This window comes from Rhinatrema bivittatum, chromosome 1, assembly GCF_901001135.1.
Source record: "Rhinatrema bivittatum chromosome 1, aRhiBiv1.1, whole genome shotgun sequence".
Classification (NCBI taxonomy): Eukaryota; Metazoa; Chordata; class Amphibia; order Gymnophiona; family Rhinatrematidae; genus Rhinatrema; species Rhinatrema bivittatum.
In genome coordinates, this window is record NC_042615.1 from 8,297,835 (window position 1) to 8,310,969 (window position 13,135).

Below are 13,135 nucleotides of genomic sequence, written 5' to 3' on the forward strand. Positions count from 1 at the left end.
TGTTGTTCGGGTTAGCATGGGGGGGAGGGGAGCATTTATTTAAAAAAAAAAAAAAACCCCCACCCCAACCCTTCAAATTTAGTTAATTACAACCCTTCCACCCTCCCGGTCCCCCAAAAACTTGCCTAAAGTTCCTGGTGGCCCAGCGGGGGTCTCAGGATGGATCTCCTGCTCTCAGGCCGTTGGCTGCCAGTAAAAAAAATGGCACCGGTGACCCTTTGCCCTTACCATGTGACAGAGGCTAGCGGAGCCATTGGTTGGCCACTGTCACATGGAAGGAGCAATGGATGGCCCGCCCCATTTTCTAAGATGGCGCCGGCTGTCCATTGAAAAATCAGTAGAGGATACATTAGAAATTGTTAAAATGTATATATTATCATTAAAACAATTACTTCAGCATTTACGTTTAGTTTTAAATATGGACAAGACAGAAATTATGCTTCTTGAACGCAAATGTCATTTTAATAGTATACTTGCACTGTCTTTAAATGCCAACACAAAAATAAGTCCTTCTTTTTGCACTCGTGATTTAGGGGTAATTATTGATACAGAGTTCTCTTTTAAAAAACATATAGCTGCTAAGTTGAAAGACGGCTATTTTAAATTATTGACCCTACGAAAGCTAAAGCCATTTTTAGAGTATAGAGATTTTAGGACTGTTTTACAAATGCTTATTTTTGCAAATCTCGATTATTGTAACTCTTTATTGCTTGGCTTGCCTGTTTCTAGTATTCGACCGCTGCAGGTTCTCCAGAACACGGCAGCCCATGTTTTGACAGGTAAACGAAAATGTGATCATATCACTCCTACCCTGATCAAACTACATTGGCTTCCAATTCAATACCGTGTTCAATATAAAGTGGCCTGTTTGATTCAAAATGTCATATATGGGGAGCAAACCGAATGGCTTTACACATCTTTGCGTCTCCACGTCCCTCAGAGAGAATTGAGATCAGCTAATAAGGGTCTCTATCAGTACCGACCATTAAATCAGCAAGGCTTACTCAGGTGAAAGATCGTGTTTTATCTATCGCAGGAACAAAGCTATGGAATTCTTTACCAGCCCATTTGAGACTCTGCACAGACAAAAAGCAATTTAAGTCTGATCTTAAGACTTGGTTGTTTAAATGTGCTTTTAATGAGTATGAAGTGTCAGCTATGAACACCAAGTAATAAGTTATTAATAATGATTTTCAAGTAACCGGACTTGAGACGCTAATTCTAGATAATCGAGCTCGCTGACCTGTTAAGAGTGTTCCATTTATTTATTTTGAGTTTGTCTGTTTATCGTTTTAGTCATGAATGTACCCTTTTAGAGTTTTATGTAATTTTATTTGCTTTTATCTTTCTCTTTAACAGCTAATTTATTTCATATTTTTAATAGAGTTAGCCATTACTATTTTATGATATATTGTATTTCATATCTGTGTTCGATCTTTGTAAACCGTTGTGAAGGCATGTCTGATATAATGGTATATAAATGATAATAAACTAAACTAAACATAACACTAAATAATATACCCCAATAGTTTACATCTCCCCAATACTTAAAAAAAAATACATTTCCAAGCAAAACTTACTGATTCCTTTCAGTCACCAGCAAGGTGATCTTGTTCTCTCAGTGCTCCCACATAGGTAACCTGCACAGATAATTAGTTACAACCGTGACCTGAAAGCACCGGAGTAACCTGCATGAACATCAGTTACAAACCCAAAAATGCAATGGCACAACTTAAGAGTTTTGGGGAAGGAAGAGGAAAGGGAATTTGTGCATGTATCTGCCCAGGGTGGACTGGATGGATCATTTGCTCTGTATTTTACTAACAGTGCTTTATTTATTTATTTATTTAATAGGGTCTGGATGCAGCCTTCCTTCACATCTCTCACCTGCAAGATGAAATCTACAGCATTGAGAATTCCTTGAATTACACGAACATTGAAAACTCAGATGCCTTCAAGTCAATGTTTAATGGAAAGGAAACAGAAAAGAATAAGGCAGTAACTGACTCCCCACTAACTACTTCCGGTAGGTGGATTTTCTGCTTAGATAACCCATGTATAACATTGTCCCTGTTTGGATAAAACTGAGCATTTATCTTCTTATACTCACATATTGTCTCCACATATAAGTCTTCTAAACAAGTGCTTGACACTTCCCCTTTAGAAAGACTCTGGGTGTATTTTTCATGTAATGCTGTGGTAAGCATGCTGCAGCCAGGCCACGGAGAATGCCACTATACAGTCCCCTTAGGCTTGCTGCTCCTTCTATTGGCCTACTTTGGGAAATCACCACCAGGGCTCTCTAATGACGTTGGCCTGGCCAGGGCATTTAAGCATCAGCTATGTAGCAACACAACACCTCAGCATCAAGTCCTCTGCTTTGTTCCCTTGCCTCCAGTTCCTGCCTTGCCTTCTCCATGTCTTGCTCCATCTCCCTATGTTGTTCCTGTCTCTACCTTGCCTCCCTGTTCTGTGCCCTCCCTGCCTGGTCCTGCTCCATCCCTGTCCTCTTCCAATGGACCTTTCATTGCTGACTTAGACTAACTGCCTGGGTACCGACCATGCCTAACTGCTTCGACACTCGCCTGGATACTGGACTTGCTGGACCACTGTCTACCCTGACCCTAGGACTGCTCTTCCCACTGGGGTCATTCTGTTAAGTCTTGCCAGCCTCAGACCCCAAGGGCTCCAACGATGGAGAAAAGAGCTGGCATAGGTGAAGCCTTCTTCAGTGTCTGAGCCTGTGGCCCGTCTGTCTAATGCGGGCATGGGCCCAGTCCATGCTTTGCAAGCTGGGTAGAAACTACTCCACCACAGCCCTGTGGACAACATTTCAAAAGGATTTACACATGTAAAAGTAGCATATATTGTGTCAGTTTTCAAGCAGATCAAGGCACACCTTTAGTGGGCAATTCAAAAGATTACAGCACTACTATTAGCTAAGTGATTTTGTTTCTATATATTTATACATCTTCCTATCTTAGTGTGCACTTTAGAAATTTTGGGATTTGCTATTAAATCTTTACTCCAGTCCTTTCTCCTACATAGTTTTTAATATATTTCCCTCTCTTAGTGTGTAAGAAAAGGAAATGATTATCCCCTTGTACAGGTCCTTGGTGAGGCCTCACCTGGAGTACTGTGTTCAATTCTGGAGACCATATCTCCGAAGGGACAGAGACAGGATGGAGGTGGTCCAGAGAAGGGTGACCAAAATGATGTGGGGTCTGTATTGAAAGACATATGATCTGAATATGTACACCCTGGAAGAGAAGAGGTGCAGGGGAGATTCTGACCTTCAGATACGAAAAAGGTTTCAATGTTGTATGGACTTCGAACCTTTTCCGTTGGAAAGAAAACAATAGAACTAGGGATCACAAAATGAAACTCCAGGGGGGACGACTCAGAATCAACCTCAGGAAATATTTCTTAACAGAGAGGGTGGTAAAGACCTGGAACGCCCTTCAGGATCAGGTGGTGAAGAAAACAGTCAAAGAATTCAAAGGGGCATGGGATAAATACTGTGGATTGCTAATGCTCGAGGATGGACATGAGATAAGCATGCAGGGGGGAAATTTGCTGGTACAGCAGTTACTACCCTTAGCAGAAGGCATGGAGATTAGATTACTACCCTTACATTTGCTTTTATTCTTTTATTGTAACTGCTCTTCACTTAAAGATCACTAAACTGAGTTGAAATCAATCTTATATCATAAACTCCCCAGTGTATATTATTCTAAAAAGTGTTGTAATAGAATAATATTGCCATGTACTCACAACTGTGAAAAATATCTATACTTTTTTTTATTAATGCTACAAATAGCAGCAAAAAAATGTTTTTAGGAGTGAGGTGGCACCACCCAGGTTTGTTCACTTTTATTATTTAGATATAATCATTAACGACCCATCTCCATCCTGTTTTTTTAAGTGGAACCTCTGACAATAAAATTTGTTTGTTTATATATATTATCTGTTATTTTTCAAACATTGCATCATGAGACCGCCAAAAATACTTAGCTTTAACAGTTGTTTTCTTTGTTTTCTTGCCAAAATCCGTCGTTATGTCGTAGTAACTGGGTGGTGCCCACTATAAAATATATGAAACTACCACCTAAAAAATTTTTTTTGCTGCTATTTGTAGCATTAATAAAAAAAAGTATAGATATTTTTCACAGATGTGAGTACATGGCACTATTATTCTATTACAACACTTTTTAGAATAATATACACTGGGGAGTTTATGATATCAAATGTTATTGTAATTGCAACATTGCTCCTTGCTTAGACGGCAGGGGGAAACGAGGAATTGGATTCAGACGGCAACAGAGGCCCCTGACTTCCATGATCTGGGATTCTGATATGCAGACATAAGGCAAAAGGTACAGGACTGCTTCTACGGCCAAGTCCTAAAGGAAATGAAGTAAGCGTACATGGGGGTAACTTGCTGGTGTGCGGGTTACTATCCTTAGCCAATGAGCCTTGATACTATTGATGCAACTCCAACATTTCTCTCTGCTTCAAAGGCAGGGGGGGAAAGGGAATTGGATTTAGACAGAAACCATGGATAGCCCTGACTTTTATAGTATGGAGAACTGATAAGCATGGGGGCGACCTGCACAGAGCAGCAATTACTACCCTTAGCAGAAGGCTGGGGATTACTACCCTTAACCAAAACGTTGATGCTTTTGATGCAATTGAAACATCATTCTCTGCTTCGACAGGAGGGGTACGTGCAGGGAAAGAGGAATTTAGATTCAGAGACAACCAATACGAGCCATGACATTTTTACAATCTGTCTGGAGTACTTGTGGGCAGACATTGGGGGAAAAGCCAGGACTACATCTACAGCCAAGTCAATAAGCACAGCACGTCAAGCAGCACTGACTGATACATGGGGGTAACCTGCATGTTGTGGCAGATATTACTATGGGAAGCATGCTGGGAAGACTGGATGGACCAGTGGTCCTTTTCTGCTGTCATTTCTATGTAACAGCCCATTTACAAATATAAAGTTGAAAATTCATTGACATTTCAAAGGAGTTATGTGTATAAAAGTAGCAATTTTCAAAATCCCATTTACACATGTAAATCCTTTTGAAAATTACCTCCTCTGGGTTTTTGAGCTCTATAAATGTCACGGCTGCATAGGCTAGTTGTAGGTAATCCCCAGGGTAGGGCAGTCCAGGTCTGCTGCCTGTCCAGCCACCTTCCCCTTGGGTTCAGCCTGCAGGTTCTGATGGACAGCAGGACTTAGCTGGAGGTGCATTTGATAAAAGGTCACAGGAAGGCACTCACTAAGGCAGAGCTGGCTGAAGGGTACAGAAAGGTGCCCATAAGACAAGGAACAAGGGATGCACCAAAGGGACAGAAAAACAAGTTAGCAAGACCAGAACAATCCCAAAAGTGCAAGTCAAGATTAAGCCAAAACAGAGTACAAGGCAAAGCATAGATCAGACAAACAGGATATCAGAAGGGCAATACTAAAGCCAAATAAGCAGGGCCCACCCAGCACACACACACAACGAACAAGAAGGCCACCAGGAAGGTCAGAAAAGCAGAACCTCAGAGAAGGCTAAATCAAGCCGCAGCAAGGAATAAGGAAGACTCCCATAATGAGGTGAGGAGCTGTGAGTGAGGCAAAGCTGAATCCTCCTGCATAGCTCAGTCTATGGTCCACTGAGGGCCCCAGCAGACAGGATCCTTACAGTAAAAAAGTTGTCGTGATACTCCTCATTATTGCTGACATTGTGATTGCTCAATCTAGGAAGCATTTCAGGTGGTCTAAGGTTCACCCATGAACTGCTGGATGTTGATATGATCACTATTATGATTGCTATGTTCTATTTAACCAAAGAGCACTGTAGAAATTCAGAAGCTTAAATAAGAAAAGGTATGTTTGGGAAATGATCATATAAGGAGAGTAAGCAGATAAGAACCAAGAAAGTGCCACTGAGCCCAGCATCCTGCCTCCAGTAGTGGCTAATTCAGATCATTAGCAAATACCTGGCAGATAGCAAGAGTAGATACAATCCTTGTTCACTCTCAGGAATAAGCGGCAACTTTCCCCAAGTCCAACTGGCTCATCATGTTTTATGAACTTTTCATCAAATCGCTTTTAAACCCTGCCCCTTGAGCACACCCTCTGGCATTAAGTGAAAAATGCCCCCTGTTAGTTTCATGGAGTCAGTGTCCCTAGTCCTTAGCCTATGTGAAAGGGTAAAGAACCATTTCCTATAATCATGATTTTATTTATTTATTTATTTATTTTTAATTTTTATATACCGAAGTTCTTGTAGGGACTACAAATCACTCCGGTTTACATAAAACAATGAACTGTCTCTTATATCCCCTCTTAGTCATCGTAAGGTTTGTGCTCCAGCACCAGGCCTGTGGTATTCTCTGCAGGCATCACAGGGGCAGACTGAATGAGACTGCTGTCCAGGCTGGACAGGAGCAGGATTGATTGAATAGCATTTCCCATCCCTCACTCTCTCTCTGCTGGATCTTGCAGCTCTTCTCACCTAAGGTCTTAGGCCTGCTAAAGAGACAAACATGGAGCACATTTCGTTCTTTTGCTTCCATCTGAAAAGTTGGGTTCTTATTTATTGATTTTATTTATATAAAATCTTATATTCCACATTTTCCTAGCTGTGAATAGACAGCAAGGACCTTATTTTTCTACTTTTGCCACTCCTTGTATTTTATCAGCTCTCCAAAAATAAAATTCTGGAGCCAAGCCTGTAACTCAACTATAACTTCTGGGTGTCTTCTCAATCCTAGTCTGAAGATGTGTAATCCTACTATTCTCCTCTCTTAAGGATCAATGACTTCTCAGGCCTTCACCAGCCAACAGAGACCTGTGCAGCAACAAAAGACAACAGAAGGAAGAGGTCAGATTAAGATCCCCTCCATCAAAACTCGTCCAGGTAAGACGGCTGAGATCAATATTCAGAGGGCTTGTCCCATTAACTTCGAGGCTTTTCCACAAAAATCTGAGGTCTTATAATTTGTGGCTCTTCTGAACAGCCGAATAAGTCTGGTCATGATTTACTGGGTAACTTTAACCCTAACTAGCTACATTCAGCATATAACTGGGGTAATTTTAATCCTAACTAACTATATTCAGCATATAACTGGGGTAACTTTAACCCCAACTAACTATATTCAGCAAATATCTGGGGTAACTTTAACCCTAACAAACTATATTCAGCATATTACTGGGTAAATTTAACCCTAATTAGCTACATTCAGCAAATAACTGGGGTAACTTTAACCACCAATGAAGAGTGGGTGACTCGCCAGAATGATGGCTACTGCCTGGACACAATACCCTTATTCAATAAACATACACATGCTTACTGTGACTCCAACATCGCTCTAAGCTTCAACAGCAAGAGGAAATGGAAAAAAGGATTTGCACTCACAAAGAGGGGAGTAGCTGGCTTGTTACGGCGGTTACTACCCCAAATCAAATAAGCCTGATACTTCACATTCAATGCATATACAGCATAGTTCTCTGCTTCAACGGCAGGGGAGAAGAAAAACTGATACTTCACACATCCAGCAGAGCTCTCTGCTTCAACGGCAGGGGAGAAGAAATGAGGGTTCGCACTCACAAAGCGGGGAGTAGCTGGCTTGTTACGGTGGTTACTACCCCAAACCAAATATGCCTGATACTTCACTTTCAATGCATATCCAGCATGGCTCTCTGCTTCAACGGCAGGGGAGAAAAAAAACTGATACTTCACGCATATCCAGCATAGCTCTCTGCTTCAACGGCAGGGGAGAAGAAAAAACAACCAACAAGGGCTGTACAACATAGTCTAGGTAAAACAAATAAGCATGGGTGTAGCTTGCTTATTGCAGCGGTTACTACCCCTACTACCCCTAACTAATCAAGCTAGATATTTCACTTGGATGCAGCTCCATCACTGCTCTCTACATTAATGGTGGGGGAGGAAGGGAAATAGAACCAAGAGCTAAGAGAAACAGATAAGTATGAGAGAAAAAATGTGTGAAGCTTGCTGGGCAGACTGGATGGGCCATTCAGTCTTCTTCTGCCGTCATTTCTATGTTTCTATGTTTCTATGTAACTAGTTACATTCAGCAAATATAACTGGGTTAACTTTAACCCTAACTAGCTACATTCAGCATATAACTGGGGTAACTTTAACCCTAACTAACTATATTCAGCATATTACTGGGTAACATTAACTGGGGTAACTGTAACCCTAACTAGCTACATTCAGCAAATAACTGGGGTAACTTTAACCCTAACTAGCTACATTCAGCATATTACTGGGGTAACTTTACCCCTAACTAACTGTATTCAGCATATTACTGGGGTAACCTTAACCCTAACTAGCTACATTCAGCAAATAACTGGGGTAACTTTAACCCTAACTAACTATATTCAGCATATTACGTAGCCGCACGTATCTTATAAAATCCGGGATCGGCGCACGCAAGGGGGTGCACATTTGTGCAACCTGCGCGTGCTGCCTGTTCCCTTCGCCCTCCCCCCACCTTCCCCTCCCTTCCCCTACCTAACCCACCCCCCTGGCCCTATCTAAACCCCCCCCTTACCTTTGTGCGCGTCGGCCAGCTGCCCTGCTCCGTGGTCCGGTCTCGGGGGGTGTTCCGGAGGCCGCGGCCACGCCCCAGGCCGAAACCACGCCCACGTCACCGCCCCGAAACGCCACACCCCGCCCCCTAAACGCCGCGTCATCCCGACATGCCCCCAACACGCCCCCGACAGGAAGCCCCTGGACTTACACGCGTGTCGGGGCTCTGCGCGCGCCGGCGGCCTATACAAAATAGGCGCTCCGGCACGCGCAGGGGTTTTAAAATCTGCCCCATTATGTTTAATTAGACCGCAAGGACCTTGTAGCTAGCTACATTTAGCATATAACTGGGATAACTTTAACCCTAACTAACTATATTCAGCATATTACTGGGTAACGTTAACTCTAACTAACTATATTCAGCATATTACTGGGTAACCTTAACCCTAACTAGCTATATTCAGCATATAACTGGGGTAACCTTAACCCTAACTAACTACATTCAGCACATTACTGGGGTAACTTTAACCCTAACTATGTTCAGCATATTACTGGGTAACTTTAACCCTAACTAACTATATTCAGCATATAACTGGGGTAACTTTAACCCTAACTAGCTACATTCAGCATATTACTGGGTAACGTTAACCCTAACTAACTGTATTCAGCATATTACTGGGTAACTTTAACCCTAACTGTTATGAACCCTGCCCACCGGTCTCCCCGCGAGCAGGCACTCACCCCATGCTGCTTTCTTCTGCCCGACGCGGCACAGACACCGCCGGACTCAGGCCCTCAACGCGGCTGGAGCCGTGGTCTCTCCTTGCTCACGTGGCCCGGAGGCCGCCCATCAAGCCTCCTCTTCCCCGCGGTGAGCCGTGGACTTCCCTGCCTCTCTTCGCGGCTGGAAGCCGCCGTCGACATCATCGCATCCTCCGGGGCTGCGGGCCGCAAGCCCCGGGCTGGAGTGGCGGCTGGAGCCGCCCCTGGGGCCTCCTGCAGCAGCTGGAGCCGCTGCCGTCATCGGGCGTGCTTCTCAGGCCAGCCCTGCTTCTTACGCGATGATGCTGTGCAGGCCACTGTCCACGGCCCTGCACAGCTCCTCCTTTCTGCTTCCCTTAGGTGCTGGCGCGCATCTCTCTTCAATATTTAAAGGGCCAGACACAGGAAGTGTGCTGGCCAAACCTATGATTGGACTTCCTGCTCCAGCCCTACAAAGGGCTGCTCCGTCACTTCAGCCTTGGCCTTCCATCGGAGTTACTTCACTCTGGAGGCTCCTGCCTGCCAGAGCTCAATCAGGTCTTCTTTGTGGAGCTCCTCTTCATTTCGTCTTCATGTCATGTCAAGTCAAGTCTTCATGCCTGAGGTCCTCGTCCAGGTGTCCTAGTGTCTCGTCATGTGATCTTCCGCTTCCTGATGTCCCAAGATCCTTGTTGTCTTGTTCCTGTGTCTTCAGGGCTCCTAAGCCTTCTGTCCTGTTGGCCTTGGTCCCTCGGATGACGTCTTTCCTGAGTTGGAGTGGCCTGCAGGAGGACCGGTGTCCTGTGCTCCTGAGCCGTCATGTCCTGCTAGCCTTTGCGGAGCTCCGGATGACCTTTGGCTCAGTCGTCTAAGTTCTGCTTCAGCTGTATCCTTCCCTGCGCTTGTCCTGCTCTCCGCCTGGTCCGTGACCAGCCTCCTCAGGCTGTGTAGGGCATGCAGTGGGACAGGGTGGTCCGCAACCAGCCCATTGGGTACGCCCGTGAAGGTGGGCTGAGCAGGGCGCCCTGAGAGACAGTGCCAATGTCCTTCCGCTCAATTCTCGTCTCGTCTGGACTTCGTCAAGTTCCTCGTCTCTGATGTCATCGCATCGACCCTGGTCCGGGATGTCTTCGCATCAGCCTTGGTGTCATGTCTTCAACAGCCTTGGTGTCATGTCTTCATGTCTTGTTCCAGCCCTCGTCTCTGATGCCATCCGCATCAACCTTGGTGTCATGTCTTCATGTCAAGGCCCGTCTGCCCTCGTCCTCAGGCCAGGCCTGCTGCTCCATGCCAATCTAAGCGGCAGGTCCGAAAGGGCTCGGAGGACCATTCAACTTCCAACATCATCATGTTGTTGGCCTTGGGAGCTTGCAGGCCCGGCAGAGGGTAAGACCGTCAGCCATGCTGGAACACGCCGTCAACCTTCGGTTCAGTCCTGGATCCGTCTGTGGTCGGGCTGAGGCCCAAGGGCACACTAAATCACCCGTCATGTAACACTAACTTGTTACGTTCAGCATATAACTGGGGTAAATTTAACCTTAACTAAATATATTCAGTGTATTACTGGAGTAACTTTTATCCTAACTAACTATATTCAGCATATTACTGGTTAACTTTAACCCTAACTAACTGTATTCAGCATATAACTGGGGTAACGTTAACCCTAACTAAATATATTCAGCGTATTACTGGGTAACTTAAACCCTATCTTGTTATGTTCAGCATATAACTGGGTAATTTTAACTCTAACTGGCTACATTCAGCACAATTTGCACTAATTACCTGTGCAAAGAGCTAAATTACTGCAAATTGTGATACCATTTTCAGATTCTGTGATAAGTGCCAAACTTGTTGTATTTCCTGTATTCAACCACTGGGGGACCATTGTTAAGAGAGAGAGAGAGACTGAGACTGGCCATAATATCCTGGCCCATAGGTAGGTATTTGTATCCCTATAGTAGGCCCACCTAGTAACTCGAGGTGGGGTTTAGGTAAGAGTGTAGGGGGTTAGGGGCCACTTTGACATTCTACGTGACACCTACGAACAGAACAGTGATCTCTTGTGAAGATTTGATGGCCTTCGGAGTGAGGAAACTCACTCCAAGATGAGATTTGGGCAATGTTCTCTCAACCTATCGTGATGTTACCCAGGTAGAGAGTCCATCAAGCTAGGTTGAGAGAACACTGCCCAAGCTGCCCCTGCGCTCGCCGAGCCTTTCTTGCATAGGCTCGGCGCACGCACAAGCCCCAGAACGCACGGATGTCCCGGGGCTTTCCAAAATGGGCGGTCTGGGGGAGGGTCTGGGGGCGTGGCGGCAGTCCGGGGGCAGGGCTGGGGGCATTCCTGAGTCCTACGCACAGCGGCCGTGCCGGAGGTTCACGCGCCGACAGCTGGCCAGGGTGTGCAAGTTACGCCTGCCTCGGGCAGGCTTAACTCGCAGAAACAAGGTAGGGGGGATTTAGGTAGGGATGGGGGGTGGGTTAGATAGGGGAAGGGAGGGAAAGGTGGGGGGGAGGTGAAAAAATGTTCCCTCTGAGGCACTCCCTTGTGCGCGCTGACCCCGGATTTTATAACATGTGCGCGGCTGCGCGTGCATGTTATAAAATAAGGCATAGATTTGTGCACGCCCACGCATAAGTGTTAAAATCTGGCCCACTATGTTCAGATGCATAAATGCAGGATTTATAAGACGGTAATATGTACTGTATCCACAACTTGTAAGGTCCCACTTTGAATACCGGAGGCCACATCTATGTAAGGACATCAAAAGCATAGAGACTGGGGAGAGGAGCAATATGGCGGCATGATAGCCACACTTTGCCTCTGCTCCATTGGATTTCCTCAAACTACTTTTTGCTTGATGCTGAAATATCTTTCCTTCAGAATCCCTCCCTTTATCAGGGTAGTCTACCATTGTCCAGTTCATGGCTCCTACATTGGGACAGATGGTACTGGGTCCTGTTGCCAGGAGTACGGGAGGAGAGCTCTCTCTGGCTTTGGATGAGGTATCTTTGAGTCCCCTTGACAAGAGACTCCTGTCGATCGCTCAGAGCTCAACAGCTGATGCCTCGATTACTTGTCCTGATGAGGTCTGCTTTGTCACTGGTCTGAACCAGTCTGGCACTTCTTAAGCACTTATCCAGAGGACAATGAGGCTAATGGTGCAACACTGACAATCAAAAAATAATTTGCACCTCTAATGTTTAAAACACATTGCACACACAACCGTTTTTTATTATTGGGAGGAAAAGATTTCAGATGCCAAATGCAAGTGAATCCTCGCTGATTTGGTAGAGGGCAAAATCATAAGCCAGAAAAACCTCCAATTTTTTGTGTGATTATGCATATATCCTCCTCAATGAAATGTTATTATACCAGCATTTAATATATATAGGTTGCAGGCCCAATTAAACATTATATTTTTATTGTTTGTTTTTGTTTCTATAAAAAAAATATATATGTATATATCCTTTTTTTTTTTTTTTTTATAAAAACACAAAATCTCTGGAAGCAACGATGAAAATTTAAAGTTCAGTCGAGCCTGCAACCTTGCACTTGTTTATTAGGCAAAGCCAATGTACTTAACTTTACTTTGGTTGAACGGCTCTTTTTATCAACATTGTTGCTGTATGCTTGCGATGATCTTTTAGATTCTTTTCACTTTTCAAGATCTCATATATAAATGCTCTGTCCCTGCCAGTGTTTTGCCAAAATGGCTGCCTCAGGGAGTAATTCTTCTGCTTCCACTGCCAAAATATAACTATTTTACTAAACATTAACTGAACGAAGAAAAGAAGAATAAACTGATATCCTCTTTTACTCACCAAAGCTG

General features: G+C 44.4%; 1 protein-coding gene across 1 annotated transcript in view; it reads left to right on the forward strand.

Annotated features, from left to right (window-relative positions):
• LOC115077189 overlaps positions 1-13,135 on the forward strand; it is a 125,133-nt gene that overhangs the window by 69,607 nt on the left and 42,391 nt on the right. The window contains exons 7-8 of the mRNA XM_029579818.1: positions 1,855-2,026; positions 6,816-6,923. Coding sequence (XP_029435678.1) covers positions 1,855-2,026; positions 6,816-6,923 — 280 coding nt within the window. The remainder of the gene's footprint in view (positions 1-1,854; positions 2,027-6,815; positions 6,924-13,135) is intronic.